The sequence below is a fragment of the Haliaeetus albicilla genome, chromosome 16, assembly GCF_947461875.1.
Source record: "Haliaeetus albicilla chromosome 16, bHalAlb1.1, whole genome shotgun sequence".
NCBI classification, from domain to species: Eukaryota; Metazoa; Chordata; class Aves; order Accipitriformes; family Accipitridae; genus Haliaeetus; species Haliaeetus albicilla.
The window spans coordinates 31,785,500-31,812,345 of NC_091498.1; the positions used below are offsets into that span (position 1 = coordinate 31,785,500).

Consider the following 26,846-nt stretch of genomic DNA (forward strand, 5'->3'; position numbering starts at 1 on the left):
CTTAGTGTAAGGGATGAATCCAGCGTGCTGTCCTAGAGAGAGGTATCTGGTGGGAGCGGGACGAAGTCAATGCTCTCCCTGCTCCCCTTCCATGGACAACTCATGATTTATGGAGCTGCAGAAACACGTGCTGTGAATGAATTTTGCTAATAGAACTCTCTTGGGAGGATCGGTGAACTACAGTGGGGATAAGGAAATAGGGAAATACTGTCAAAAGTGCTCCTGAACTCCTGAAAATCCTAAATCAGTGTCTAGTCACTGAGTTACCTCTGAAATCTTTGTCCATAACTCAACAACGTGGAGAACCTGAAGGACAGTTGAACAGCGAGTGGGCCGTGGTTGTGGTTTTCTGTGCTGAGAAAGTTTGGTTTCCCTCCCTGAGCTTCGTGTATCTGTTGAGACATTGTCTGCTGCCTCTGTATTGTGTTAGATTCAGAGCACTGTGGGCTCTACAACTAGGAGGGGCCTCCCAAGATATTTGAGAGGTAGAATTGCTCCTAGAGCATCTCTTTGAGACTAATTTTTCATAGTTTCCAAAAGACGGTGACCAGTAATGTTAACATTCCTGTTTATTGCAGTCAGACACAAGGGCCATGGGCCTGCTGTGGCTGTGCTTTGCAAGCACAGAGGAGCAGATGGTCCCTGACCCGCGTGTTTTACCTCTCTGGGAAAGCTGTTGCTCCCTGCTAGGAGCAACATCTTATTTCATGGCTGACGCTGTCAAATCTTGCACTCCAACTGCCATATCCTCCTCACAAGACTGAAACTCCCTCCCAGCAAGCTGCGTTCTCCAATGGGAGTTCATATATGTGAGGATTCAATCACTGCTCAGCCTCCTGGTAATAAACAGACCAGACAGGGACTTTTGTAAAGCTTCTCGTGCATCCCAAGCAACGTTATTTCAACCTTTTCCAGTCTCTGCAGTATTTCCATGCCCTCTTCCAGACAAACATAGGTGGGCCATCAATTCCAGCAGCGGTATGCAGAAAAGCCAGGACCGTTTCTCCGTCTTCTGCTCGATAGTCCCCCTCTGCATGGAGAAATCTGCGGTCACTGTCAGAGCTGCGACGTTGTGTCGAGGGCTTGCGTGGCTGCGGTTAGTCCTGAAAACTGGAGCCTTTTATTTAGTTGTTTTTTTTCAACAGTTTCCCAGCCTGTACATGCTACTTCGTGATTGTCTTGCCTTTTGCGTTGTTATTATGCAGCAGACAGATTGCTGTCACTTACCAGGTGATTCAAGATGCTCTGTAAGAATAAGTTGGGTTTTTTTTTCCTTTCTTTGCTATCCCACCAATATGTGTGCCACCTTTGAACTTTGCCAGTGGAGAACAGCAATAAAAAATGCTGAATGGCTTTGGCCCGGGTACCAGTTCCTGGGGGTCTCTGCTAGTAACCCCTCTGCTCTTTGATGTCTCTCTATTAACAGCTGTATTTTAGCTCTGTCAGTGACTCAGTGTTTGATCTCTCTCATGTTCTCCCTGTCAGTTCCATGCGGGGGAAGTTTCTAATCGGGATGTCGTTTGGCATTAAGTGAAATGCACTGGAGAAATTCAAGCCTGTAAACGCTGCAGAGCAGGGGCTGCCTGCCTGATATTTGAATTGACAACACCTAGCTCAGCAGACCTCAGAGTGTGTTGGCACTGAGGCACCTCAATAAGAAGTGTATTTAGCAATCTAAAGATGATGCTGGTACCACAAGCATTGAGTGAGAAGATGAGAAGTGGATTTTGCAGGAAGGCCAGGCTTTCTCCTCCATTTCTGATGAAGTCAGCCGAACTGCTGTGGTCCAGGCCAGCTGGAGCTGTGCCCCTCGTTTTTGGGGAAAGCAAAAGAAGATGCATCCAGGGGAAAATAATTCCAAACATAGATACTCAAAGGGAGAGAGAGAGCCTCCCTGCTCCCGGCTGCGACAGATGCTGGGGTGGCAATGGGAGGCGATAGCACGGGGATTGCTGTGCACAGGACAGTCGCAGGAGACAGGCAATGTCAGGCTGATGGCAGTCAGGACTGGAGGAGTTGGCCTGTGAGCAGTTGTGGTTAGAAGATAGTGAATGGCCCGGCTGTGAAATCCTTCTGCTGTTTAGCACGAGGGGCGCTGGCGGTGAGTGGAGATCAGAAAGGGAGCATTCAGGTTGGGCTCTGCGGAGGGCAGCCAGCCTTGGAGGAGTGTGGGGCCGCAGCATCGTCTCCCGAATGGAAGTGATGAAAGTCCAGACGCATGGGGCAGAGCCCCAAGGAGCGAGCTGGGAATGAATGACCTTATGCTGGCCTGGACAGAAGGCTCTAAGAGGTCTTTTAATCTGTTGATCTAATGACTCATACAATTTGTGTAATTTCCTTGCCTTCCCACTCTTCCCTCATAACTCGGCTCTTTGTCACAGTTCTGGCTGGCAGCGAGACAGACTGGTTCGCTAGGACCTACACGCTGCTCTCCCCAGCAGGTGCTTTGAAACAGCAGCAGCGTGCGATCCCTGCTCTGGTAGAAGGAGCTGGGCCAGCGGTGTCGGGAAGCCGCAGAAGTTACTGCCTGTTGTCCTCTGCGCTGGGGGGAGGTGGAAGGAGCGAAGGAGGGATGGCTCCCAGAGATCTGCCCGGGCCAGGTACCAGAAGCCGGCTCTCGATTTAGTTGGCAGGTCCCTGACCTTCCTCGTGCATCTCTTCTGCGCTCAGTCTTTGTGAGAAAGTCTTACCCATCGTCATCCGTCCCTTGCGTTCCTGCACCCCACAGCTCAGGCAGTGCTGCCGTGAGGTTTATCTCGCTTTGGGCACATCTCACCGTTATTTCACTCCCAGTATTTGCCTCCTTTTGTCTAACGAGTGGAGATGACTCGTTCAAGAGCCTGAGGAGCTGTTCTGCCTGCGGGAATGCGTGCAGTCAGTGCCTCCCACCTCCCCAGGCCCGGGGTGACCTCCTCATCCTCTCCTCCGTGTGCTGCCCTCCCCACACAGCGTCCTCGAGCAGCGTGCCAGGCACCTTCCCTCTTGGTTTGTGCTGCTCCAGACAGCACACTTCTTTGAAGTGAGACCCAGAACACACAGAGAGCTTGCAGGGTGGATGGGATCCAAGCAGCACGTTTGGTATCTGATTTGTATTGTCTGGTAACTGTTTGCTAAATCCCTGGTGCAGGAACTATGTTCCGGTGCAGGAGACAGCTCATAGTTAGTCAGAAAATGCAAACAAGAATTTTTTTTTATTTTTTTATTTTTTTTAAAAGAAACCTCAGTTTCAGTCTGAAAGCCCATATGGAAATAGCCAGCATGGCATTAATCCCTAGGGATTTTTTAAAAAATGATTATTTTAATTTCATCATTACCTATTATTTATTGTGGTTGGCTAGAGAAGCTTAGCTTTAGCTTGGGAAAAGGTAAAGCATGAAGGTGACTGAGCTAGTCCACACCACCTTGTTGAAAAGTAGCTTTCTTGGAGCAGAGGGCTCTTTAGTCTGGTAATTAAGGGTATGGAGATACATTGTGCAAACTAAGATGAGGAACTAAAGGTGGAAATGGATTAGTGTGGCCCCTTCCTCAGGAGATGAATTAATGAGCTGAAGCCTAATTCAGAATTGCGTCTGTCAGAAGGATGTGTCCACTACGGTGAGAAAGTCTAGGTTTGGTGGGGGACACCCTGAGTAAAATTCTGTGGCGTGCATGATTCAGGGATATAATGGTTGGTATTGTCTTAAGATGGATGAAATCAGAGAGAAACAGTGTCCAGTGTGTCCTTCGGTCCATCCCTCTTTCAGGAGCACAAGGAGGGCGAGAACTCCCAAGCAGGGCACATCAGCTCATGAATCAACCCTGAACAGAAGCCAAGCAGCAGAGCAGGAGGGTTCTGGCTGGTCCATTTACACAACCCCGATGCTGCTCTCTAGCCCAGCGTGCGCCGGCTGCGGGAGTACCGGCAAACACACCATTTATGCTCCACAGCTGCCAAGTAAGACTTAGACCACTGAATCAGGATGCGTTGAACCTCCTCCTTGGGGGAAGAAATGACTGCCCTGTACCTGTGCGGCTGACCGGTCCGCTTCTCTTGGTCGCGTTGCTCTGCTTTTAGATCCTGGAAAGTGGCCTTGGGTCTTGAGGGGGTTTGTACCGTGTGTGCGGCGGAGGTAGATGAGGACTTACTGCAGCGATGGTAGAGGAAACCCAAAGATTTAAGAAGTTTCTGCTACCCTTTGTGATTTTCACAGGAGTCAATTCTGGAGCAAATGCTGTTGCAGTGTAGCGTTGAGAGCAAGTGCTGTATGGTTGCACGTCCCAGCTGTGTGAGAAGAAGGAAAAGCCTGATGACCTGACACTCCTGCTTGTGAAAGATCGGTGTTGGTTGCACAAAAGTAGTGATGGCCCTCCCCAAGCCCTGGCAAAAGTCCCATCTAGATAAATCGCTCTGCTTTCTTACACTCAGTCTCCTCTGGAGGCTGTCCAGACTGGACAGGAGAGACCTTGTTGCCTCCCAGTTAGAAGGGAGGAACGAGACGCCCGATCTGGACGTGGTGTTCCAGGCGATGCTTGGCTGCCTGTAGGCTTGTATTCTGTTGCTGTTTGATTATTAATCTTCCTGCCTCAGGATTGTTTTGTGCTGGGGGGTTTCCAGGAGAGGCAGCGCAGCGACAAGTCCCGAGTCCCCCATGTATGCAGTGCGCACGTCTTCAGAATTGGGCTGAAAATGGTCTCCGGAGTGGCTCCTGGGTCTCCGAATTTCCCAAGAGCCTTTCCAGGAGCCGCAAGCCCAGGAGCGTTGGTGGTCCTGCAGCAAGGTCAGTGTCTGGGGACTGTGTCCCTGGGCTCTCTCCCTGGCAGTAGCAGAGCAGCAGTGACATTGCCGAGCCATCTGCCATCAGCCTTGTCAAGTCCCTGTGCCTCTCTGAGTCTTCATTGCCTCTCCGGTCCCCGCCGAGCATGGCAAGGCTCTGGGCAGCTGGGCTATAGTCTCTGCTTAATGCCAATACGTAGCTGGTAATAAATATTATTATTTTTTTCTTGTATTGCTGGTATGCTCTTGTAATAATTCACACTGAAGAAAGTTTACGCTGATAGCAGAAAGAGCTGCGCTGGACCTTCGCTGCTGCGATGGTGACAGGGACCTCATGCACATAGGTGTTACCCTATAGAAAACGGTCACTCCTGTCCCCCAAAACTTGCAATCTAGGTAAAGTTAGCGGCTGCAAAGAGGAACACACAAGAGCAGAAGCTTTGGCTTGCGTCTCCTTTTTTACTGTCCAGTCCTTTAACTGCAGCCCACCAAAGCCTGGGGAAGGGGGTGGCCGTGCGGCTGGTGTGCCGTAATCCCGCTCGGGACACGGCCGGAGGAGCCGGGAGCGTGGTGCTGCTCTGCCTTGGGTCACGCAAGCCCACCAGCACGAAGGAGCCTCGGCAGGAGGGATCCGGAGGCTGTGCTGAAAAGCCTTTCCCCATCCCTGTCTTCCTCCTGGGCTGGGGAACGGAGGTGCGAGGGTCGCGGAGCCGGCCTCGCGCAGCGGTACCTCCCTGTCGGTCCTCGGCTCGGGAGATGCCAGATGAAGTGGCCTTCTCTGGTCCTGTTGTCCCCCCCTGCTAGCCCTCCGACACCCTCGGTCCGGAGAGGCAGATAAAGGCGTTGTCTTCTGCCTCTGCGGGACTCCAAACAAACAGGGCAATGTGCCCCCCTGGGCAGGCACCTTGGACCCCGCCAAATGGCGACGCTTGTGTGGGTGCTGCTGTTCCTGCCATCTTAGTGCATGAATGGACAAGCAGGGCATTGACGGCCGCGGGGACACGCACAAACGCTCCACTGTGTCCCCTCTCACACCTTCCCCTCCTCCTCCTCGGCCCCAATGCCCGGAGGACAATGGCTCTATCCATGCCAAGGTTCACAGCTGGCAAGGGCGGAGGAGAGGCCAGGACAAGGGTGGAGAGTCGGAAGGAGAAGGGACTCGGGAGGGTCCGGAGGGATAACGGCTCGGAGAGGGAAGGGACGAGGGGAGATGGGGAAATCTGAGAGGGAATTTGGAAGAAGGAGAGAGGAGAAGGTGCTGAGAGGTGGCTGGCGGAGAGGGCAGTAGGAAGGAGAGAGTAGAAAGAGGAGGGCGGCTCGGGAAGGTTTGGGAGGGAGGATGGGGCTCGGTCATCTCTTCTGCGTGGAGCTGCCTGCCTTTTCCCACAGGGTTCCCTGAGGGAGATGCCCATGCCCTGCTGTGGCGCAGTGGGATGGTTTCCTCTGGCTCTTCGTGCTGCTTCTGTCTTGGGATGTCTCTCACCACACACCTTGTCCTCCCCCAGGCCTGGGAGATGGAGAGAGGGCATAATCTCTCTCTCTATACACCTATACAGGGTATATATACTGGCTTGCGTACATACAAGGGGATATCTTGAAGGGGATCTTCCTGCTAGTATGTCAGGAATAGCAGCACTGCGCAGTGGATATTGGAATGAGGGTTGCTGTGGGTCTGAGCCAGGACACGTTAAAAGGTTAGGGACACTTTCCAGCTTATCCGAAGGTGCTTTTGTCAGATACATTCTTCTGTGCGTGTAAGCTAAGGAGTTGTGGGCCCACGTGAGGTCAGAAGGAGCTTTTCGGGGGACATGGCGATGCTGCTGTGGATGGTACTACTGATGGTTTGGTTGTACCTCATACCAGTGCGGTTCATTACCCTGAGTGTTTTGCCACTGGTGCTGGTTTGCTGTTCAGCCGGGTTGTTGCTCCAGGGTCTTCCTGGCCACTGGAGACCCTGTAACGCTTTTTACTCACTGTGGTAAATCTGGGGTCTTGGCTAAATCCCACCAGTCCCATATCTCCCTTCCTGATGCACTGCTTTCTCTGCATCCTGCCCTAGCTGACGTGGGATAGTTTCTCCTCTCAGCAGCGAGAGGATTTCAGTGGGGTTAGACGTGGGAACGGGGATGCTGTCTGGGAGCTGACCAAGAGCGAAAGAGAGCTGCCAGGGAGCGGGGGTCAGGTATAGTCGGGCTGGTCTTGGCCTCTCCGTGGAGAAGGTGGTGTGTCTATGTTCGAAACCCCTCTCAGTTGCTCCGTTGGTTAGTTCCTTTCAAATAGGAAAAAAACAAATTAGGCTCCCTGGAGCCCACAGGTTCTGGGTAATGCCCAAATTCTCACGAACCCGCATCTCCTCAGCCCTAAGTTCGGTGTTTTCCCCAAGATTTTGCCCCACGGACTCCCAGAGCTCAGCCTTGGCTGTGTTTCTGGTGTGACTTCGGGTGTTGGGTTTTATGCTCTGGCATGAATGGGGAATGCACGAGCTGCCCCATTGCTTTGGAGGGGCAGGGCTGTCCTTGGTGATGGGCTGACAAGGGAATGTCCCCAGGACGGGACGCAGGGCGATGGCTGTACCTCTGCATTGACTGGGACAGCCCTACCTTTTCCAATGGGAAGGGGCACGTGCTGCGTTTCCATGAGTGCGGGAGAAAGGTGTCCTAACGTGACTGAAACTGCTCAAGGATAGTATTTAGGAGTGAGGAACCAGCCAGCGTAGCTCCATCAGCATCAGATCAAGTGAAGGCCCCTGAAGTCGAGCAGTTGCATGCATTGACACCAGGTAAAATTTTTCCCCGCTGGCAGCCCATGCAGACCCCAGCAGGCTGTCCTGGAGGGGCCGAAGGAAGACGACAGAGGGGTTGGTGTGAGGAAGGGCTCGTCCCGTGGAGGAACCATGCTGCGGTTCGGGGAGGGGGCCCCTTTCAGTGCCTCGGACAGCCAGGGCTTTGCTCTGGGGTGGTCCTGAGAGCGCTTTGGGGGAGACGGGGGAGTGGTCTTGCTTGGCGTCCCACTCGGGTTACAGGAGCCACTTCTGCTGGGAGTGACTGGTTATCGTTACAGTCAGGTAATAAAGAGCATTAATTAAAGAGGAATGCTGGGCTGGTATCTGGGGGGGAGGTAGGGGCTGCGGGGTTGGCGTCCCTCCCGCCAGAGGGGACGTTTCCACCCCTCTGTACCCTCTGGTTGGGCACGTGGAGCGATGGGGAGATCATCCCGCTGTTCCTTAAGCAAGCAGCTGTGTCCCCGGGGCTGGCTCTCCCCATCTGGCAGATGCATAGCCCAGATCTCTGGGCAGGGACGGGATTTTTGTTGTGGCCCTCGCCGTTATCCCACTCCGGGCAGGGCAGGCACAAGAGGGATGCCGTTCCCAGCCGGAGCGGAGCAGGGCTGTGACGCTGGATGCTCTTCGGGCTTCGCCCTTTGCGGTAGAGCCAGCTGGGCTCCTGCTGATGGGGAAGCAGGTCTGAAGCCGAGCGCTGGCCCCGCAGCTCCTCGGGCTTAGGCAGTGTTTGGTTAGCCAGCCATGGCACGGATTCCTCGTGCTCGCAGCCAGGCCGGCAGCCAATCCGCCAGGGCCGAAGGATAAACAGGGGTGGAAGCACGAAGGGGGTGCTGAGCGGCTCGAGGCCCCGGGAATGTGCCGATGCGGCAGCCTGGCCCGCCGATTGCACAACCCCTCACGCACGGCCACGGGAACGTGCTGGGGGCTGCGCCGGGGCTCCGCGCCTCGCTGCGGCACCGGCTGCGCCGGCGTGGCGCGCCGCTGCTGAGCTCCGCGGGTAACGCCGTGCCATACCAGGTATCGGCTGGTGGGTCTTCATGCGTGGCGGCATTTGCCGAGGCTGGCTGCGTTTGTCCTGCTCACCGATGTATGCACTCCGACGCGTGCTTGGAGAGCCGCTGGGAGAGGGAACGCTGCACTTTGCCACATGGGACCATCAGCCGGGAGCTCCTGGGGTCTCCCGGTCCTATCCCACCATGCACCTGCTGGATATTTGGTTATTGTCTCCCTGTTCAGCAGTGGTTTTGTCACCGGGGTGCTCTATGCCTCAGTTTCCCCATAAGCACCCTGCCCTAACGTGCTTCGTGTAGGGAGGGCACCAAGGTGGGTGAATGGACCAAGGGTGGTTGAGGTGGGTGTCTGAGGGACCAAGGGAGGTCCTTGGGCAGGTGGATGTGCTTTGGTGGTTGCAGTGACCAGCCGAAGGACCATCCTGAAAGCTGCGGGCCCTCCGGTATGCTCCAGCCGCCTCCACTGTACCACCAGCACCACGTCCATGAGCCTCCTCTCTCCACTCCGCTGTGTCTGGTGGCTCCCCAGCCTGCTACGGACGTGGGCAAGCCCTGCGTCCTTTGCACCAGGTTTCAAGTGAAGGTTTGCGCTCAGCGGGGCAATGGCCCTGGCCCGTCTGTAGGTCAAGGACTTCAAAGCAAATGGCCGGTTCCGCTCTCTCCTGCAGGCTGCTCCCTCTCCTGGCTGTGCTGCACGCCGGGCACTGCCCAGCGTGTCGCTTGATTCGAAGGCAGGGCAGCAGCCGTCCTCCGAAGCCCTGGGACTGCAGACGTTTGCCCCAGTCCCAGCCGTGCGGGCTTGGGTGCCGCTGGAGCGCTCCTCGTCCTGTCCGAAGTGAACGCGGGGCAGCACTAACAGCCAGTGACGTCTGCCACGCTTCAGGCAAGCGTTTTGGAGAAAGAGCCGGACTTTCGGAGCAGCCCGTGGTGGAGGCTGTCGCTTGTACCTGTCTGTTTTGGGAACCAGGCAGGGCTGAGGTGGCCGGGAATGGAAGCGTGCGGCCGTCAGGCTTACCAGGGTCTGCGGCTTTTCATTTGTCTTAATTGCAGTCCTCTTCTCGACGCCTTTCGGAACACGGTGCTTCATTTGTAATTCAAGCCTGCAAACCCCCAGTGGGTCCCTGAAACACAGAACGCAAATTCACCCTCTGGTACGTGGCTTCAGTGCCGCGGGGGGGCTCTGGGCTTGGCACAGCCTCTTCTCTTCCTCCTTGTCACTGGTGTCCCCCCACTCTTCGCTGATGTTCCCCAGCCCCTGAAAACAGTTGATCTCATTGTCATCTCCAGGTTCCCACATCTGGTTCTCGTTAGCAGATCCCAGGATGAAGTTCTTCAGCTCTCTCCCTTCCTCCCACCCCCAGGTGACCCAGGCAGGATTATGGGTGATTAGAAGACAGGCAACAGAGCAAGAATAGGTGGGGGAGGGACTGTTATAAATAGAAATACCATAAACTTATCAGCCTATCACTCGAGGTAAATTCTGGTTTTAATCTCTCGGACCTGTAAATATGACGACTCACAGGGGCCAGACACCGTTAACTCTTTCAGAGCCCCATGGCTGCTTGCCCATCTCTGATGGCGGAGCACCTGAAAATGGGATGGGGAGCAAGTTCTCGAGCTGAGAGGATGTCACCAGGAGGGACGAGCTGGCAGACCCAGGCTGTCAGAGCAGGGGCAGGGAGGAGACGGCGGTGTGGGAAGCACCTCCGTTTGAATGTCGATCGTGTTTGGAGGTTTGGGAAGGCAGAGAAAACCAGTCCAAACATTGGGATTCCTGACATTCTCACACGTACGGGGGCCTCTGCTCGCCCGGCTCTGCTGACGAGGAGGGTGCTGCGGGTTTAACATCTTCTTGTTCTTCAGGCAAAATTTACTTTTGGGGGATCTCCTCAGCCCTTTTGTGAGGGAAGGGTTAGAAAGCTGAGCAGATGGAGGGGTGGCATGGTATGAGAGCGGGGTGGCAATGCGGGGGCCAAGAGGAGGACAGGGCATAGGGACCTGGCAGGTTTGGGAGTTTCTCTGCAGCAGCACCAACTGAAGGAGTTGTGAAATAGAAGGTTGTCCTAGAAGAGTTTGCCCTGAGGAGTCTCCATGCCTGTACAGGGAGGTCAGTGTCTTAGAAGTGGCTGAATTACTTGGTCCTGGTACCCTCCTGCCCTGGGAGGGTTCATTGTGTGCAGAGAGCACTAATGAGCTGATTTGTGAGACGGTCTCTTTGGGCAGCTCTGTGGGTGCCTGCGGCACCTCGCCCAGCCTCCTGCTCTGGGATGGAAGGCAGGATTCATCCTGCTGAGCTTCGGGGACATCGAAAGGGTTATGGGTGACAAGAGCTCTCGTGTACTCTTTGGAGCGGGCACTGGTGCAGAGGCAGGGCCGTAGACAGGAGACGCTACGTGGGGATTGATGCTGTTCTTCCCACAGCGAGAGGGCGAATGCTGGCAGCGCAGTGGGGCTCAGAGCTGCTCTGGGCTCCTCCATCTCTCTTTTGCTGGGACGGGGAGATGTGGGAGTCTGTCTCGTGCAGAGCTGCGTGGGTGTTGAGCTTCCCAGGGTCCCTCCTCGGTGGCTTCCCGCTTCCTCCTAATCCCCACTTTGGAGGGGGAGGGAGCGTTGTTAGTGTCGTTAGGAGCTCGTGACTCTATGGAGAAGTATTAGCTTTTAATTAATCACCTAAGCTGGCTTTTGGTAAGAGCCCAGCCTGCGTGGAAGCGACGGGCAGTGGGACATTCCTCACGCAGGTTTGCCGCTGCCCTGACATCCCCGTTTCACCCTAGCTGATGCAAGTACCTCTGTCCCCAAGCAAAGGAAAGTCCTCTATTTTTAGTGGGCAGCCCCTTCCCATGGCACATGCGCAGCCGGACCCCGCCACGGCTGTTATCACGTCTCAACCCCGCAGCAGCACAGCTGACACACCTCTCGCGTCACGGTGCTTATCTCACCCTTCGGCTGGGTCTCAGCTGAGGGCTTCTGAAGGTGACTTTTAAGGCAAAGTAGCAAAGAAATAGGAAAGCCTAGCACACCTCTGTCTATTAAGGGCCTCCTGTCCTTTCTGGAGAGGTCCTGGGCTCCTCTTCTACCATGGAGAAGCTCCTGGAGTTTAGAGGTGTAAGGGAAACCCACTGGGCTCAGATTTTTCTTGGACAGGCTCAGTAGCTTGTGGAAGGGCAGCAAAATTGGTCAAGTGCCTTTTTTTTGAACCTGGGTCCCAACCCTGGAACTTGGGATGGAGACAAGTTTTCTGATAGCTTTTGCGGTGGATGTTTGCCAAACACGTCGTGTGATTTATGGTGCGGTCTCTTTGGCCAAGAGCGAGGCAGCGGAGAGCGGGGAGTGCTCGCCCGCTGGCAGAAGGGTTTCAGCTGATGTTAAGGGGTCACAGCGGCCGAGGAGTGGCTGCTTGTAGAAGAGATGCCTTGGTAGAGCCACGCGTGGTGAAGTGTCGGGAGCAGGCTATAGCAGAGGTCTTCAGGGATGAGCAAGGGACACAAGTACCCACGGTGCTGGACATCGATGAGCTCTTCCAGTCAACCGTCACTCGAAGCAGGACAACGACACGGTTGCTACCACATCGCTGCGACTGCAGGAGAGGACGGTGCTGTTGCAGAGGAGTACCCTTGTGCTGACCTGGGGTCTGCAACTATCTAAGCGAGGTGCTGGCGCAGCTCAGGACCTCGTAGGCTCTGCCTGCCCTGTCCTCGCCACGATGCTAGCCTGGCCAGAGCATCACGCGTCCCTGCTCCAGATGCATCCTTTTGTAGCAAGAGTTCGCATGGGAGAGCATCACCACCACCACCTCCCCCAAGTCCCCGGGCTCTGCCATGGAGGCAGATGGTGCGCAAAGGGTTAGGTGTCTTGCAAGTGAGCGGCTACCCAGGTTTTTTCCCCTCTAGCCAGGGTTACTAAGGGAGAGATCCCTCCATCCGCGCACACACCCTGTCCGTTTGGCAGAATTCCTAGCTGGATTTATTTCTGCCGATTTGCTTGTCTTGGTATGAAAGGGATTTGCAGAGGGGAGAGCTGCAATTGGCCAGGGGTGGGCTGAAACCCCCCGTCCTGGGTTTTGCGGTTCAGCGGCTGACCTTTCCCCGGCGCATGGTCTGCGGGGGGGAGGCCGGGGGGTCAGGGTCTTCTCCTGGGCAAGGGACGTCGTGCTTTAACGTGGAGCTGCGGGGTCTTTCAGGAAGGGCTGCCTTCGTTATCTGAGCTCGGGGAGGTGGGGGGAGCCGGGCCTTCTCTTCCACTTTCTTGGCAGTGTCTTTGGCACCGAGGGCTGGCACCGACCCCAGAGGGCTGCAGACTCCCACTTCAGAGAGACAGATAAAGAAAGCACTTTCTGTCAACAAAACCCGGCCCAGCTTCCCCAGAACAGGGGAGGGGAGGAGGAGCCCTCCAGGAGAAAGGAGAGGGAAATCCACCGCTTGCCCGCGGAGGAGAGGAGAGGAGAGGGAGGAGGGCTCCTGCGGGGTCGGGAGCTGATCCAGAGCTGTCATGGCAGCAGCGGAGAAACTCCAGCGCGTTCTGCGAAGCGGAGGCGAGGGTCCAAAGGGGAGGAAACCAGCTTTCCCAAAGCACCCCTGAGCCCACGCTTACAGCCCTGCCTGTGCGGGGACTGTTCTCCCCCCCGTTGCCTGCAAAGGGGAGCCCCGCCATCAGCCCCGGCGAGGCCAGCGGCTCTCGCAGCTTCGCTGACAAAGCCGTTTCGGGCCACGTCAGCGCCAAGTTCGTGGTGGTGGTGGTTGGGCAAGAGCTGGCTCTCGTGCTCTGCAGAGCCATGTGTCTTGCATAGCTCAGGCCTGACCCCGTGATCTCCCGTCTCCCACGTGTCCTGAGCCCGGTCCCGGGAAGCCCGTGTATCCCGCAGCCAAAGCGTGGCTCGCAAATTGCTGTAGACAAAGCCCACCCGTCTGTCCAGTTTCCCAGGTAGTGTCACCACCTTGGCTTGTCCCACGCGCCCCATCTCTGTCTGGTTTTATGCTGGGATGCAGATGGGTATGGACAGATGGCAGTCCTCAAACTGAAGTATCTGCTGATCTTCTTGGGTCAGTTTCTTGACTCTGCAAAGGTCTGGTGGTGTTTCTGACCTGCAAAGCAAGGGCCTTTCGTGTCCTTCTCATGGCTCACACTTCCACCTCCTCTCCCCTCGCAGGCCACGACATTAATGGAGCTCTGGAACCATCTAACATCGACACTAGCATCCTGGAAGAGTACATCAGCAAGGAGGACTCACCAGATATGTAAGTGCATCCCTTGCTCCGCAGCAGGAACAGCGTTCACTGTTGTTTTCTGTGGAGAGAAGTTGAGCAATTTCCAGCCCTGCAATTTGAAGAATCATTTAGAAATCACTGTGCATCCTGGCTGCGCCTCTCTCTCTCCTAGAGTCCTTCTTTATTGCTCTTTGCTCCCTTACTCATTTCCAGTTCTTCCTCCTGTCTCTTCCTGGCTTCTTGCCTTTGAATTTCCCCAGTCTCTTCTGCCCCCTTTCTTTCTCCTCCCGAGGGCACCGCAAAAGACTTCCTTAATTTGAGCAATGGGAAAGTAAGCACTAGGAGCTCAGCATGGAAGATTAAATCCCCAGCACAACACGAGTTGGGAGAAGGGAAGGGTCTCCCTGTGTGCGCCGACACTGGCAAAGGCGGGGGAGCAGACCCGGATAGCAGCCAGTGCGATCTGGGCCGCAGGGTGGGAGCAGGATCTTTCGGGGCTGATGTGACAAAGCAGCTTCCATGTGCTAGTCTGTAAGCTGAAGCACGGTGAGCAGATCCTGCTGTCTCCTGCTGACTTCGCAAGCTTTGAGGTTGGTGTCCTGGGCGCTTCGGGCCTTTACAGCTCTGCAGATGGATTTTACGCCCTTGGGGTTGCGTCAGTCCCACCAACCCAGGTGTCTGACCTGCCTTCCTGTACGCTCCTGCTGGTGCCACCACAGTGCTGCCTGTTTTGCTATTTTCTGGGTGTCCCAGAGCACCTGAGTGGCTCTGTCCCCATTGCTGCATGGCTGGGGAGGGAAGGGGTGGGCAGAAAGCACCGTCTACCTGTCCCTCTGCTGAGGTTGTCCCCTTCTCTCTCTCAGCTGTTTCCCTGACATCCCTGCTTCAGCCAGCTATGCACACCCCCAGCCCTCCAGCTCAACCACTGTCAACGCGCCTCTTGCCAGCTCCATCGCCAATGTGACCAACCCCGCTTCCAGCGGTTCCCTCCACCTTCCTCCCCCGGGCAACCAGATCCCAATCCGGCATGGTCCTCTTCTGGCCAACCCTTGCGGACCCGGCTACGGTGCTCACCTCAACTGCAATAACAACAATGGCATGGTGGTGCCCAAGGGCTACCTTGGCGGCCACTGCCTAAACAACGTGGTCCCTCCAATCAAATCGGAGCCTAAGGCCTCCTACGCACCTGGGTAAGTGGGGTTGGGGTGGAAGAACAAGGGCAAATGGTGGGACAAGTGCTCCTCCAGGCTGGTGGGGCCTGGAGGGTTGGTGTAGTTCATCCCACAGTGCCTCAACTGCTGGCAGCGTCAGTCTGTATTAAACCCTTGCTTCACGGAGAGATGCTTTTTTACAAGTGTAGGTTCTGAAGTTCCCTGGAAGGTTGTTTGGTAGATCTTGGCTGTATGCATTGATTTAGAGAGGATCAGTAACATCCCCTGTGTCTGCAGGTGGTAGAGCCGTCGGCTCTGGGTGACCAGCATATCTATGCTGCACATCTACAAGCGTGTGATGGGAGAATATTGTAGCGTTGTAATTTTTTAAGAAGGAAGAGCCGCAGAATAAATTTGAACAAGACAAAATTAGTCTCCAGGATGTTCCCGTGACTATCGCAGGGGAAGACGTTGACTAAATTGGGCACAGTGATGTACTTCTCTTGGCCTGGTGTTGTAGATAACTCCACTCTTGAGAAGAAAAAGATGGCATCTGAGCTGGATTTATACTCCTTTGCAACAAGCTCTGGATGCAGACCTGGCGAAGGGGAAGAGGATGAGCCGGTTTTAGCATTGCTGGTGGACTCAACTGGACAATTAGTCCTGGGAGGAGAAAAGATGTGGTTCCTGCTCTCTGGGATAGCCTTGCCTGAAACAGGCAGGAAGGAAATGACGCTGGCAGGCTGGGAGAACGCAGCGACATGGCAGCGGCCATCCGCAGTGCCCCAGGGGCCAGACAGAGACCATGTCAGTAGAGAGCACTTTGGCAGGCATGGCACGCTGAGAGGGTATGGCCCCACAGTGGTGACAGGGATAGGAGCTGGCATCCATAAAGCTTTACTGCCTGGAGACCCAAAGGGAAGAACATGTCTGGTCTCTTCCTCCTCGTGCATCTCTCTGGTCCATGCTGCTCTCCCCCAGTCATACGGGAGTGAAACAAGAAGATGATCTGAAGCTGGACAGATGAAAATCAACGTGTGCAGCAGCGTATTTATCAGCAGGAGGCCCTGGCAGTTGGCAATAGTCATACCACGAGGAGCTGTGCTGTGGTCCAACCTGTCTCTGTAGCAGAGGTGATGGGTGGCCCCGATGCGCTCTCTGCACAGCCAACCTCTGTGCCTTCTCCAGTGGAGATGGTGGATGTAAGGGACAAGGAGGGCAGGATGGCCCCAGGACTGCTCGTCTCTGCAAGCCCCTGCCTCGTTTTTCTCCCTCTGCCTTGTGCCCTCTAGTGTTGCCAGCAAGTACGGCGTGGCGATTCCCAGATTTGGAAGCCTCTAGCAGACTGAACCAATGATTCAGCCATAACGCAGCTCTATTGGGATGACTTTGGCCCTTTGGATGAACTTGGAAAGATCTTGCCAAAAGAGACAAGCTTAACAGAATCTGCCCTTATTTTATTGCCAGATGGGGGAGTTCTCCCTTGCTGTGTACCCAGAAGGCTACATGCAGCTTAGGAGGAACCATGCCCAAAAGCATGACGTGATGCCTTGTCATGTCCCCTTCTTCTGCATGCATCTGGCATTCTGCAGGATGTGAGAGGTCATGAGTAAAGATCATAGCTTGCTATTAGAGGTGAAGACCTTGGTTTGGATGTAGATGAACTGGGTCAGCTTTCATGGCAGCATTTCTTCAGCATCCCAGAATGACTCTTCCCCATTGTACTAGGCTCTTCCTGGAGGAGCAATTTCTCACTTGTTGGATACCAACAAACCCTTCCCTTGGATGGGGCACATCCACACTACCTCCCTATGTGAATTCTGCAGTGTCCATCTTTCTGCTGCAAGGCCTTTTCCAGCCTCCAGGATTCCCTGAATTGTCCCAGGCCCTTTTGTTATTGGCCGAAACTTGGCTCGCTGAGGCACAAATCCTATTAAATTCGTAGGAAATATAGTATGAAGTCATGGCCAGCGTGGCAAGGAGACTGGAAATAAGGCTGGTGATAGATGCTCCAGACCAAGTGTAGAAGGGGAGTGGTGGAAAGGTGCTGCAGGTGAAGGATGAGGTAAGTACGGTGAGGGCTCTTTGTTGGGGTTACCCTACCTCATCCCTCTCCAGCTACTGCTGTGTACTTCTTACCATGGAGAACCCATTTAGGGGGTCTTGGGCTCCTCTGGTGCAGGAAGGTCCTGGTAGCTGTCCTGGTTTGTAGCTGTCGTTGTGGGTGCTGTCAGGAGCAGAGTTTCAGAGAAGCGTGTGCATGGTGTACTGCACCTTTCCTCCCCGCAGCCCTAAGGGCCTCGTTTGCTTTTTCACCAGCTTTCGTCCAAGCCATACTGGTTTGTCTGGGATTATTTTGCAGCCACAAAGCTGACGGTGTAAGATGGGAGAATGGAAAAGCATCCCCATTGAAAATCCACTTGTGACGAGGAACAAGGTGTCAGGAGGTGGGGAGGAAAACAGCCGTGTTTGTCTTAGACGGAGCAGACTTTGCCAAGGTACTGGGCCGCTGAAACCTGCTGGGGCTTGCTGAGGGTGTGCATCACCGGCGATGGAGCGGATGCAAATGGGCAGACAAGCTATCTCCCTGCCAAAGATCTCCAAAGGATGGAGCATACAGCAAACACTAAGGTGAAGTGAGCCTCTCTCTAGAGCGTAGGCTGCTCCAGCCACCAGAGCCACTGCCTCCCTGCCCACCTCTGCTGCAGCTTTGGCTTGCAGTGACCGTGGCTCAGTCTAGCTGGGAGCAGGACCTCAACTTTTTCCATGTACTCGATCTCCAAAACGTTGCTAGAGAAGAACCAGTGTCTGAGACAAGCAAGTCCTTTGCTTGTGCACCAGGGTGGTGGAAATTTTACCTTGGCCTGAAGATGTGTGAGGTCCAAGCTTCTGCTGCAGTAGGAAGCATGTTGAGGAGGGGCTGCAAAAGGAAAAAAAGAAAAATTGGTTCAAATGAATTTTCAAGGAGATGCTTTGGAAATGGCTGAAGAGACCAGCTGCCTGGAGTCTCTGCTGGCTCGAGGTAACACAAGGAAGGATGCAGGAGCTAACCGGCTCCCTGCAGTGCATCTGCATTGCCACCGCACACGATGGGGCTGGTCCTCAGTCCTGCCATCCCCGAGCCGTGGGTGTGCTGGAGAAGGCAGCTGAGAGTTCCCCTTTTTACTTGGTTGCTTTTTGCAGCCAGGGCCAAATCCTGGTCCTGGTGATGTCGGAGTAGAGCCAGGGTGATACAGCCAGCAGCTGTGGTGGTGCTCAGGTTCGTACAGGTCACAAGGCAGAATCCATCCCATGGGCTTCCCAGCCTTCGCTTTTGTGCATCAGATCCCAGGTCCCAGCCCAGCTCCCTCAGAGCCTCCCATTGACCCCTGATGAAGCACACGGTCTTTCTCTGGGGAAGAGATACGTTTCGGTTTGGCTTCTTTTAACTGGAGATCTCATTGTCAGGTCAACAAAATGTCTGTCCCTGCTCCTGAGGTCCAGGGAACCACTGTGGGGAGCAGTGACAACTACGGCAGTCCCGAGCTCGTCAGCTGGACACGCTCGGGGTGACGGGGATCTGCCGCGGGCACAGCTGGGATTTCCGACAGGAGCCTGGAGGGTGCTTTGATCGAACTGGACCTCTCAGTTGTGCTGGAAGCTGGTTTAAAATGACCTTCCCTTCTCTTTCCCCATTGCTCTGCAGCACTTTACCTGACTCTCCCCCGGACTCTGGATCAGAAGCCTACTCCCCTCAGCAGGTGAATGGTAAGTGCTGAAAAGAGAGAGAGGGGAAAAAAAAAAAAAAAAAATCCAAACCCTAACCCCAACATCCTCCCCCTCTTTGTTCTGTGAAAGTGGTTGGCTCTGAAATCTTTATCAGACGGGAGAAAACAGGCGGCTGCAATACGTGGGGAGATTATCAGTTAGTAAATATCCCTAGACTTTCGCCTATTGTTCTGCTGCTAGTCTTTGCAAGGGGGGAGAGCGAGCGAGAGAGGGAACAGGAGAGAAGGCAAGGTGGGAATCCACTGACACGGGGAGAGATCGGCGGTGTGGCTTGTCCCCGAGCAGGGTGGGATGTGGAGCCCGCGAGCCTCCTTGTCCTGCCCTCCTCCTCGGGTGAGCGAAAGGCAAAGAGCGGGAGCGCGTCCCTGAGATGGAGCCCGGCTCGGGGAGACAGAAATGAACCTGCCGTTCAGCAGTAAGTTCCTTCCCAGCCCTTCCCTCCCCTCCAGTGGGGCCAGCTGATCCTGGCGGTCTTGCGCTCCCCCCCGCAAAGGGCAGAGAGAGCTGGGTCCCCCCAGGTGTAGGCAGGGTCACTGCCAGACCCTGCTGGCTCCCACTGGGGAAGCCACCGAGCGTTATTTGGTTCCTCTGGTGACCTTCACTGCTCTTTGGTGGAAGAAACTTCTTGGTGAGGAAGGAAGGTTGCTTCTGGTCTCCCTTCCCCCTCGGCAGCAGCACCCTCTTCCCAGGCTCCAGCCCAGTCCCCACCAGGAACAGCGCCTGCTCTTTTTTTTTTGATGGAAGAGGTCAAGAGTTCTGTTTATCTTGCTAAAAAAAATCCCTGGAATTCCTCCTGGCCCTTCCTTAAATATAACAAAGAGGCCGGGTTGCTCACCACGGGGAGAGCTGCTTTGACGTGCAGGCAGAGCAGGAGCACCTCTGCTTGGGGAGGAGAGGAGGCTCCAGAGAGCACCCGCAAAGCAGCTCCTTCCTCGCGAGGGAAAGGATCAGATTCCCGGACCTGGTTTTTCTCTGGAGCTGGGAGCACAGAGCACGGGTCCTGCATTCGGCAAATGCATCAGCCCCTATCTCCACCCTGGTTAGAAGCCTGTGAAAACTGCGATGTGCTGTGGACGTGGTGAAGATGCAGTGTCTGCTGCGAGGGCACGTTCTCAGATCCTTGTGCGTGGGTTGTCCCTTGAAAGCTGCACAATGTCTCCCAGCTTGTACCCGAGCCGCCAGTGCCAAGGCTGACCATGCTGCAGGGTCAGGACATTCACTTAAGATGTTGCAAAGACGTATTTCTTGCAGTATTTCGCAGGGGAGGATGCGAGGCTCCTCTCCCAGCCCTGAAGCGGCTGTCCTTTTATGCAGGTTTGGTCTCTGAGGGTTGTTCTGAAGCTGTTGGAAGCTGTATCCGTCAGCTGGGCTGAGTGGTGCCGAAGCTGCCTGGCCAGTTGTGTTATTGAGCTGTGCTGGTTTCGCTCCAAGTTACGCGGGTGGAAGTTGAGTGCTTGTCAGGATGGCAGGAGCAGAGCTGGGTAAGGGGGATGTCGTGCCCGGTACCATCACTACCCGGCTGAAAAGCAGAGAGATACTCCGTCCCAGGGATGTCACCTGTCAGCCCCGGCCATTGCGTGAAAGCAAGGCTGCTCCCGATCTCCAAACTCCTGAGGATGGAGATCTCCCCTCCGCCCTGGAGCCCTGGTGCTTGGCTAGGCTGTCCCTGAGACAGCTCCAGAAGGCAGACTGGCCTGCGAGCAGGACCCTGCCTGTGAGCACGGGCAGAGGAATCCAGTTCGATGGGTGCTGGAAAAGGGCACCGAGAGATCTTGGCGGGTAGCAGAAAGCCTTTGCAGGGAGCAGAATGGGTGGAAGTGGCCCTGCCCCGGCAGCTTTCAGTAGGAGGGCTCAGCGTAAATACATTTCACTTTTCCAGACCTTGCAACGGGAGGAGTTTTCTGATTCCTGGTCAAGTGCTTTGGCCTCATTAGTCAACCACTGACTGGTTGTTCTGAGACCAAAGTCCATCCAGCCCAGTGTCTGGCTCAGGGCTGGCTGGTGGCACCTGCTTAGGGGAGCAGCCTGGCAAAGACGCAGCAGATACCTTCCCGGCTCTCCCCCTCCATGTCCCCATAGTCTGTAACAGGCTTGGCCGGTCCCTGGATGTGTTTTCTCCCTCCTGCAATTTGCTGGTGCTTAGCTTAATCAGATGTCCACAGCGGGGTGCAAAGAAGTTTTGTCTTGCACTTAAAACACCTGCAAAGTCACTGTCCCTTCCCACCCCTTGGTTTCCTTATACCCCAGAGCCAAACGCCCCCGGAGTCAGTCCCTCATTTCTGCAGGGACCTTGGTACTCTGTGGGGACACCTGAACCTTGCAGGTTGATGGAGACACACCTCCAGTCATTAGGCAAAGGCTGTGAAAAGAGATGAGCTTTTGTCCTGTTGAAGGAAAGGTGGGTGGAGGCTTGTTCTGTGGGGCTGGGGACCAGGCTGTGGGTTTCCCACAGGCAGGAAAACCCAGGGAAGAGCTCCTGTTCTGAGGCAGTGGCTCAGCTGCCCATTTTGTCACTGCCTGGGCCTTTCAGTTCCAATTTCTCTTAGGTGATGTGCTTCAGCTGCACATCAGCAGCTGGCTTGCTACCAGGTTTTGACCAAACCTGGCTGAGCGTGCTTTGTTGGCACAGATTTGGTGTACTGGATTCTGGGGAGGTCTCAGGAGGGTAACGTGAGTTTAGCTGATTTTTTTTGTTGTTGTTTAAAGGACCGTGCTGTCAATCTCCTTAGCAAGCACAGGCTTTTGGAGTGGTGTTGAGATCTTCTGTTTTAATGCTAGGATAGGAGGGAAGGACTTCCATGCTGGAGAAATGTTGAACTTCCACATGAGGCTTCTGTTACCTGCTTCTCCAGGAGCTGCCTGTTAATGCCTCAAATTCCCACTCATCTACATCCAGGATGCTCACTCACGTTTTCCTGGGAGATTTTCATGGGAAAATCTGTAAATTCTTTCAGATCATATTTTTCTCAACATGACATCTTCAGCGTGCACTGTTCTGAAAAGTTTCTCTCACATGTAAAATCTTGATAACTGAGATTTTCCTGTGCACAGATTTTCTTGCATTGATCTTCTCTCAGTCTTTGTCAGCTCATTTCTCATGTGTCTTGCACTAAAGTTGGTGATCATTCTTTTAGTTTTCTTGTATTTTTTCACGGCGTTTCTTCACTCGTAGAATCTTGCTGTGAAAGGGTTTGATTTTGCTAAAGAAGCATGTTCCAGGTGAAAAGTTTCTTCTCTTTACGGTTTCTTTCTTCTCTTTACAGCTTCTGCAGTGAGGATAGAGAAGCTGGCATAAGAAATCATTGCAATTTATCAGACTCAGATCTTTGCTCTTCACTTGCTCATGGCACAAGCTCACTCTTTTTTAGGGTGCCTTAAAACATAAAAATAAGCTGCTGAAATGATGCCAATGCTGACTATTCTCAGAAAGTTTGAGCAGGCACTTAATCCTGTCATTATGGCTGAGTTCTGATGAGAATGGTGTTAAAACTTCACTGGAGTGGTCACTAGTGGGACCAGTCCTTCAGTACTGTAGGCAGTGTCATACAAACACCTGAGTTCAGAGAATGGAAATCATGTCCCGCTTCATCTGAGATGAGCACTGAGCCTGTTCAAGTCTTGCCAGCACACCAACTTTCTCACCAACACGTGTGTTTTTCTTCAGTAAAATTATTCATATTATTTCCTTTGGTCAAATCACTAATTTCTAATCATTCTCGAGGCATATTGGGTGAGATTCAACCATGATGCTTTACTTCACACACTTTACTTTTTGCTCTTAGCCTCCAAAAATGTTTTGGTTCTAGTTAAAGCCCTCAGCTGAGCACTGGCATTGCTGTGCATTGAGCTTTATGGCTAGCTGGAGGCCAAAGCAGCTGCAGAAAGGGAGATGGATTTGCGTGCCCCTCCACACACCAAGCATTTCTTTTGATGCTGATATAGTCAAAACGACCCTTATCATGGCATGGCCTTAATATCCAATTCCAAATAGAGGAGGAAAAAGGTAAGATTACATTTGAATATCCCTTTTTGTTTATTTAAATTTAGAGATCAAAGTCTCCTTCTGGTTTAAATTTAAAAAAATCAAGCAAGTGCCTCCACAGAAATCCTCACTGGTGGTGCTGATGAGCTGGAGGTGTTCAGGTCATTCAATTGTCTCTTCTTTTCTCCAGTTGTTCCCATGCCTGTCTCCGCTCTCATTGGAGAAGAGCCCAGCAAGTGTCCTTGGTAGTACCTTGGCAGTACGTTGGGTCGTACTCTAACACAGTGACAAGCCTTCTTCGGTGCCTCTGGCCCAAGCTGGGTGAGGGCATCCTTGGGACATCTCTCTGCTGGGACTATCGAGGACACCAGGCAACGCACCGAGCTGGGACCCCGAGCCCTCAGATGACCAGTGCTCTGTGGGATGAATCCCACCCTTGGCTTCTCAAGGCTCTGTCAGTGAGTGAGAGTCTGGTTTCTTGGCAGGGTGTCGTGGCCCACAGCTACGAGGAGCTCTGGCGTCATGAAGTAGCTCATCTTTGCCACAAGAGCACGTTGCTGGGCACCTTCCTTGGGCCATGCCCTGGAACAGTAAAATTAGGCAAAGTTCAGGTGCTTTCTCTCCAGCTCTGCATTTCCAGGCACAGGCTTCAGACCCTGTTGCTGACTGTTGGACCTTTTCCCCCAACTGTGCTTTCTTGGTCCATGCCGTTCCTTGGTGCTACAGGAACGTGGTGGTTGATGGATTTTCTGTTTGAAGGGAAATACAAAGCTAACACAAAAGCTGTCTGGGAATTCCTAAAGACATTCTTTCGCTGCAGAGCATCCACGCAAGATACCTAGGTTTACCAAATAATCAGGAATGTTTGTGGGAATCTTCCCTGTTGTCCCTCAGCCTGAGTTGCTCATTGCTCTTCGAGTTTTGGTTCTTTGAGCTTCAAGATGCTGGGCCTTGCCTGCTTCCTTTGTGCTCACCTCTTTCAGTCTCACCTCTTCTGAGACGATGTACAGTACAAGACACCCGGTTTCGTAGTGTTGCACGTCCCTTTATCAGCTGGCCAGCCAGGACCCTGCTGTGTCCTTGCTCTGGTGATACCACTTGGACAGACTGGGTCTGCGGTTGACAGCCAGGGCTGCAGACTTGAGAAGGGAAGCGCTGTGCTGGTTCTCATGCCAGGGAGCCCGGGAGGTGTTTGTGGGATGCTGGGGCCATTAAGGAGCCTGGGAGGAGAAGTCAGTGCAGGGCAAGGTGGCCACTGCAAGGCAGAAGGGGTGGCTGAGGGGACACAGCCGTGCTGAGGCTAGGCAGAAGAGGCAGGGAGGTATGGGTTCGTGAAGATAACCAGGACTAGGATAGTTCTCCACTCTTCCAGGATGGTTCTCCACTCTTCCAGGGGAGAGGAGTGCTCTGTCTGTGCTGGACCCTTAGGACACACAGCGCGTGGCCCTACCTGCTGGTCTAACAGCTATTACTCTTCCTCTCTTTCAAGATCCACACCTCCTCCGGACCATGACCCCCGAAAACATGTGCCACATGACCCCCCCTTCTCGCCTGGAGCACCCTCCTCCGCCACCTCCACCACCACCCCCCCACCTTCAGGGTCCCCCGCCGCCGCCCCCCCCTCACCCGCACCAGCAGCAGCACAACCCTCACTACCCCAGCCTGCAGCGGGACATGTACATGAAGGCTGAGCCCCTGATGCCACCGTACGGCATCGGGCAGGGCATGGCACCCGCCGACCTCCACCATGCCCAGCAGTCGCAGATGCTGCACCAGCTACTCCAGCAACATGGAGCAGAGTAAGGCCTCAAGGCACCGGGGCTTTTCAGCGTTATTTGTGCAATTTGGGGAAGCGGGGGGATGAGGGAACGGGAGCTGGAGGCTTGCGGAACGCGTGAGCAAAAATTACAGGGTTTAACTGCGAGTTAAGGAGCGTGCCCTGGGTCTCTGGGAGCGAGCTGGGGAAGCGTCGAGGTGGAGATGACCCAAAGCGCGGGGCAGGGGTTTGCGGTGCGTGTCTCGGAGTTGGGTGGTGGGGACAGACAAGAGGAAAGCAAAGACGTGGCTCAGCGCACGGACAGCACAGAGCTCAGCAGGGACAGGGTGGGTGGGCAGAGCCTGGTGGGAGAAGGTGGTGACGGTGCTGAACGAGCCGGTGGCTCCCTCCCTGAAGGTGTTGGTTTTTATGTGAGATCCCAGTTTTTTCGTGGTCACGGGCTGTGGGGCTGTTACCTCCCCACCTCTTGCTTTCCTGCTCAGCCTTTGCTTTCCCGTGGGTCTCTGCAGCCTCCCGGTGCACCCTGCCAAGAAGAGGAAACACTCCGAGTCGCCCCCCAACACCCTCAATGCACAGATGCTCAACGGGCTGATAAAGCAGGAGCCAGGTATGGGGTCCGTGCCACTCAACCCTGACAGAGTCCAAACGCCTCCCTGGCACCAGCCGGGAGCGCTCTCACCAGGTATGTGGTTTTTGCCCCCTCCCCGTCCCCCTCCCCTTAATACCCCCGGCATGCAAACCCCTGCTGCCAGCCTGGGCACCCCGCTGGGCCAGGGTACTTGGGAGGAGGGCACGTGGGCACTGCAGGGTGCCAACGAGTGGGGCTCACCCCGTCTGGGTCCTCGGGAGGAGAGCAGGGTGGTGAGTTCGTCCTGGCCCAGATCTCGTGTCGTTGGCGGTGCCCTGGCAGGCAGGAGGCAAGCTTCAGGCTGGCCGCAAAGGCAATGCCGCTCGCTTCCTTGTGCTCTTACCCAGCTGGATGCTCTGTCGGAGTGATTGAAATAGGTGTTTTCCCCTGACTGCAGGCCTGATTCAAGATAATGACAGTTTGAATGGCTCCTACTTGGATCCCAACTACCAGTCTATAAAGTGGCAGCCACATCAACAGAACAAGTGGGCAACTCTGTATGATGCCAACTACAAAGAACTGTGAGTAATTCATCCACCTTTGGAGAAAGTCAGATTCACCTTTCGTGTATCGGTGGCAAGAGACTGGGGTTGGGGGCATTGTACTCACAAGACAGGACAAGGATTGTCCTGAGCTCCCCCTTGTCCTCTCCTGTCACCTGCTGATCTCTGCTTGCTTGCTGGGCTGTGGGGGAGATACTCTCTCTGCTGAACCTTTGCCATTGGGAAAGTTAGTTCTCCGTGCTTCTTCAGGACTGATGGAGGATTAAGAAATGGGGCTGGCTCTGTAGGAGCCAGCAGAAGGCAGTTCAGCAGCTTTGGTGGCAATTCAGCAGCCACTCAGACCTTGGTCTGCCATGGAGGGTTGTATTGGCAAATACAGCCTTGCCCTGAGCATGGTTTGGACCTGCAGCGGCCCTTCCTCCTGCCCAGGCTTACCAAGGTCCTGGATTTTAAAATAAGTGTTAGGATTTCCTAGACAATGCATAGCATGGATGACTGGAGGTAATCTAGAGCCACTTCAGCACAGCTTGAGAGCAGCATAGAAAGGAGCCTGGGGAGGAGGAGTGGGAGCGGTTGATGGGCAGAGGAGGAAAGGAAGAGAGAAAGAATGGAAGAGGGAAGGGGTCGAGGAAAGCTGGGAAGCCAGGAGGGGCAGCGAGCTGGCAGAGAGGCAAGGGGAGTGAGTGGAGAGGAAAGCTGGGGTGACCAAGGCGGGTGGAAAGGAGGTGGGCTGGGGGGGCTGCGCGGAGCTGGGAGCTGGAAAGAGAGGCTGGGGCAGAGGAGGGTGGAGGCAGCACGTGGACAAGCTGCATAGGGAAAGAGGAGTGCTCAAGAGGAAACCACTCTGGATCCTCCCTGCATTCCTTGGAGGTGACCGAGAGCTGGCAAGCAGCAGGCTGGGTTCCAGGAACTGCTCGCCGAGCAAACGAACCCCGCTGTTTCCCCTCCTCCTCTTTCTGCACAGCCAGTGGCTGGTAAGGGTCCTCTCGGGGGACACAGAGTAGGGGGTGCTCTGTTGTCTGCGATACCGAATAACCCCAGATTATTTTCACACTTTTCCTGGATGGTGCTGAGGATGGGAGCCAAGGACCCCAGGTGAGGCCAGTCGTGGAGGCAGACTAGGATCTGTGACGTGCAGGGAAGCTGCGGCTGCAAGCCCCGGCCCTTCTGCACACAGATCTCCTGCCCAGCCAGCCCTAGTCCTTGTACGGTCTTTAACGCAGACCTGGTGGTGACAGGGGCATGCTATGGGTTGTTCCCCTGCAGAAGAGTGGCTGTTGGAGTTGGT

At 54.6% G+C, this 26,846-nt stretch overlaps 1 protein-coding gene across 8 annotated transcripts in view; it reads left to right on the forward strand.

The window, feature by feature from the left end:
• The window catches only part of MYRF (myelin regulatory factor), a 67,765-nt gene that overhangs the window by 15,956 nt on the left and 24,963 nt on the right, over positions 1–26,846 (forward strand). For 5 of the 8 annotated variants that reach the window (XM_069804243.1, XM_069804247.1, XM_069804246.1 and 2 more), the window contains exons 2-7: positions 13,692–13,779; positions 14,613–14,939; positions 18,586–18,647; positions 24,140–24,449; positions 24,937–25,109; positions 25,453–25,576. In XM_069804243.1, the coding sequence (XP_069660344.1) occupies positions 13,692–13,779; positions 14,613–14,939; positions 18,586–18,647; positions 24,140–24,449; positions 24,937–25,109; positions 25,453–25,576 (1,084 nt within the window). The remainder of the gene's footprint in view (positions 1–13,691; positions 13,780–14,612; positions 14,940–18,585; positions 18,648–24,139; positions 24,450–24,936; positions 25,110–25,452; positions 25,577–26,846) is intronic. The other 3 variants (XM_069804250.1, XM_069804249.1, XM_069804245.1) reach the window with 2 other exon arrangements.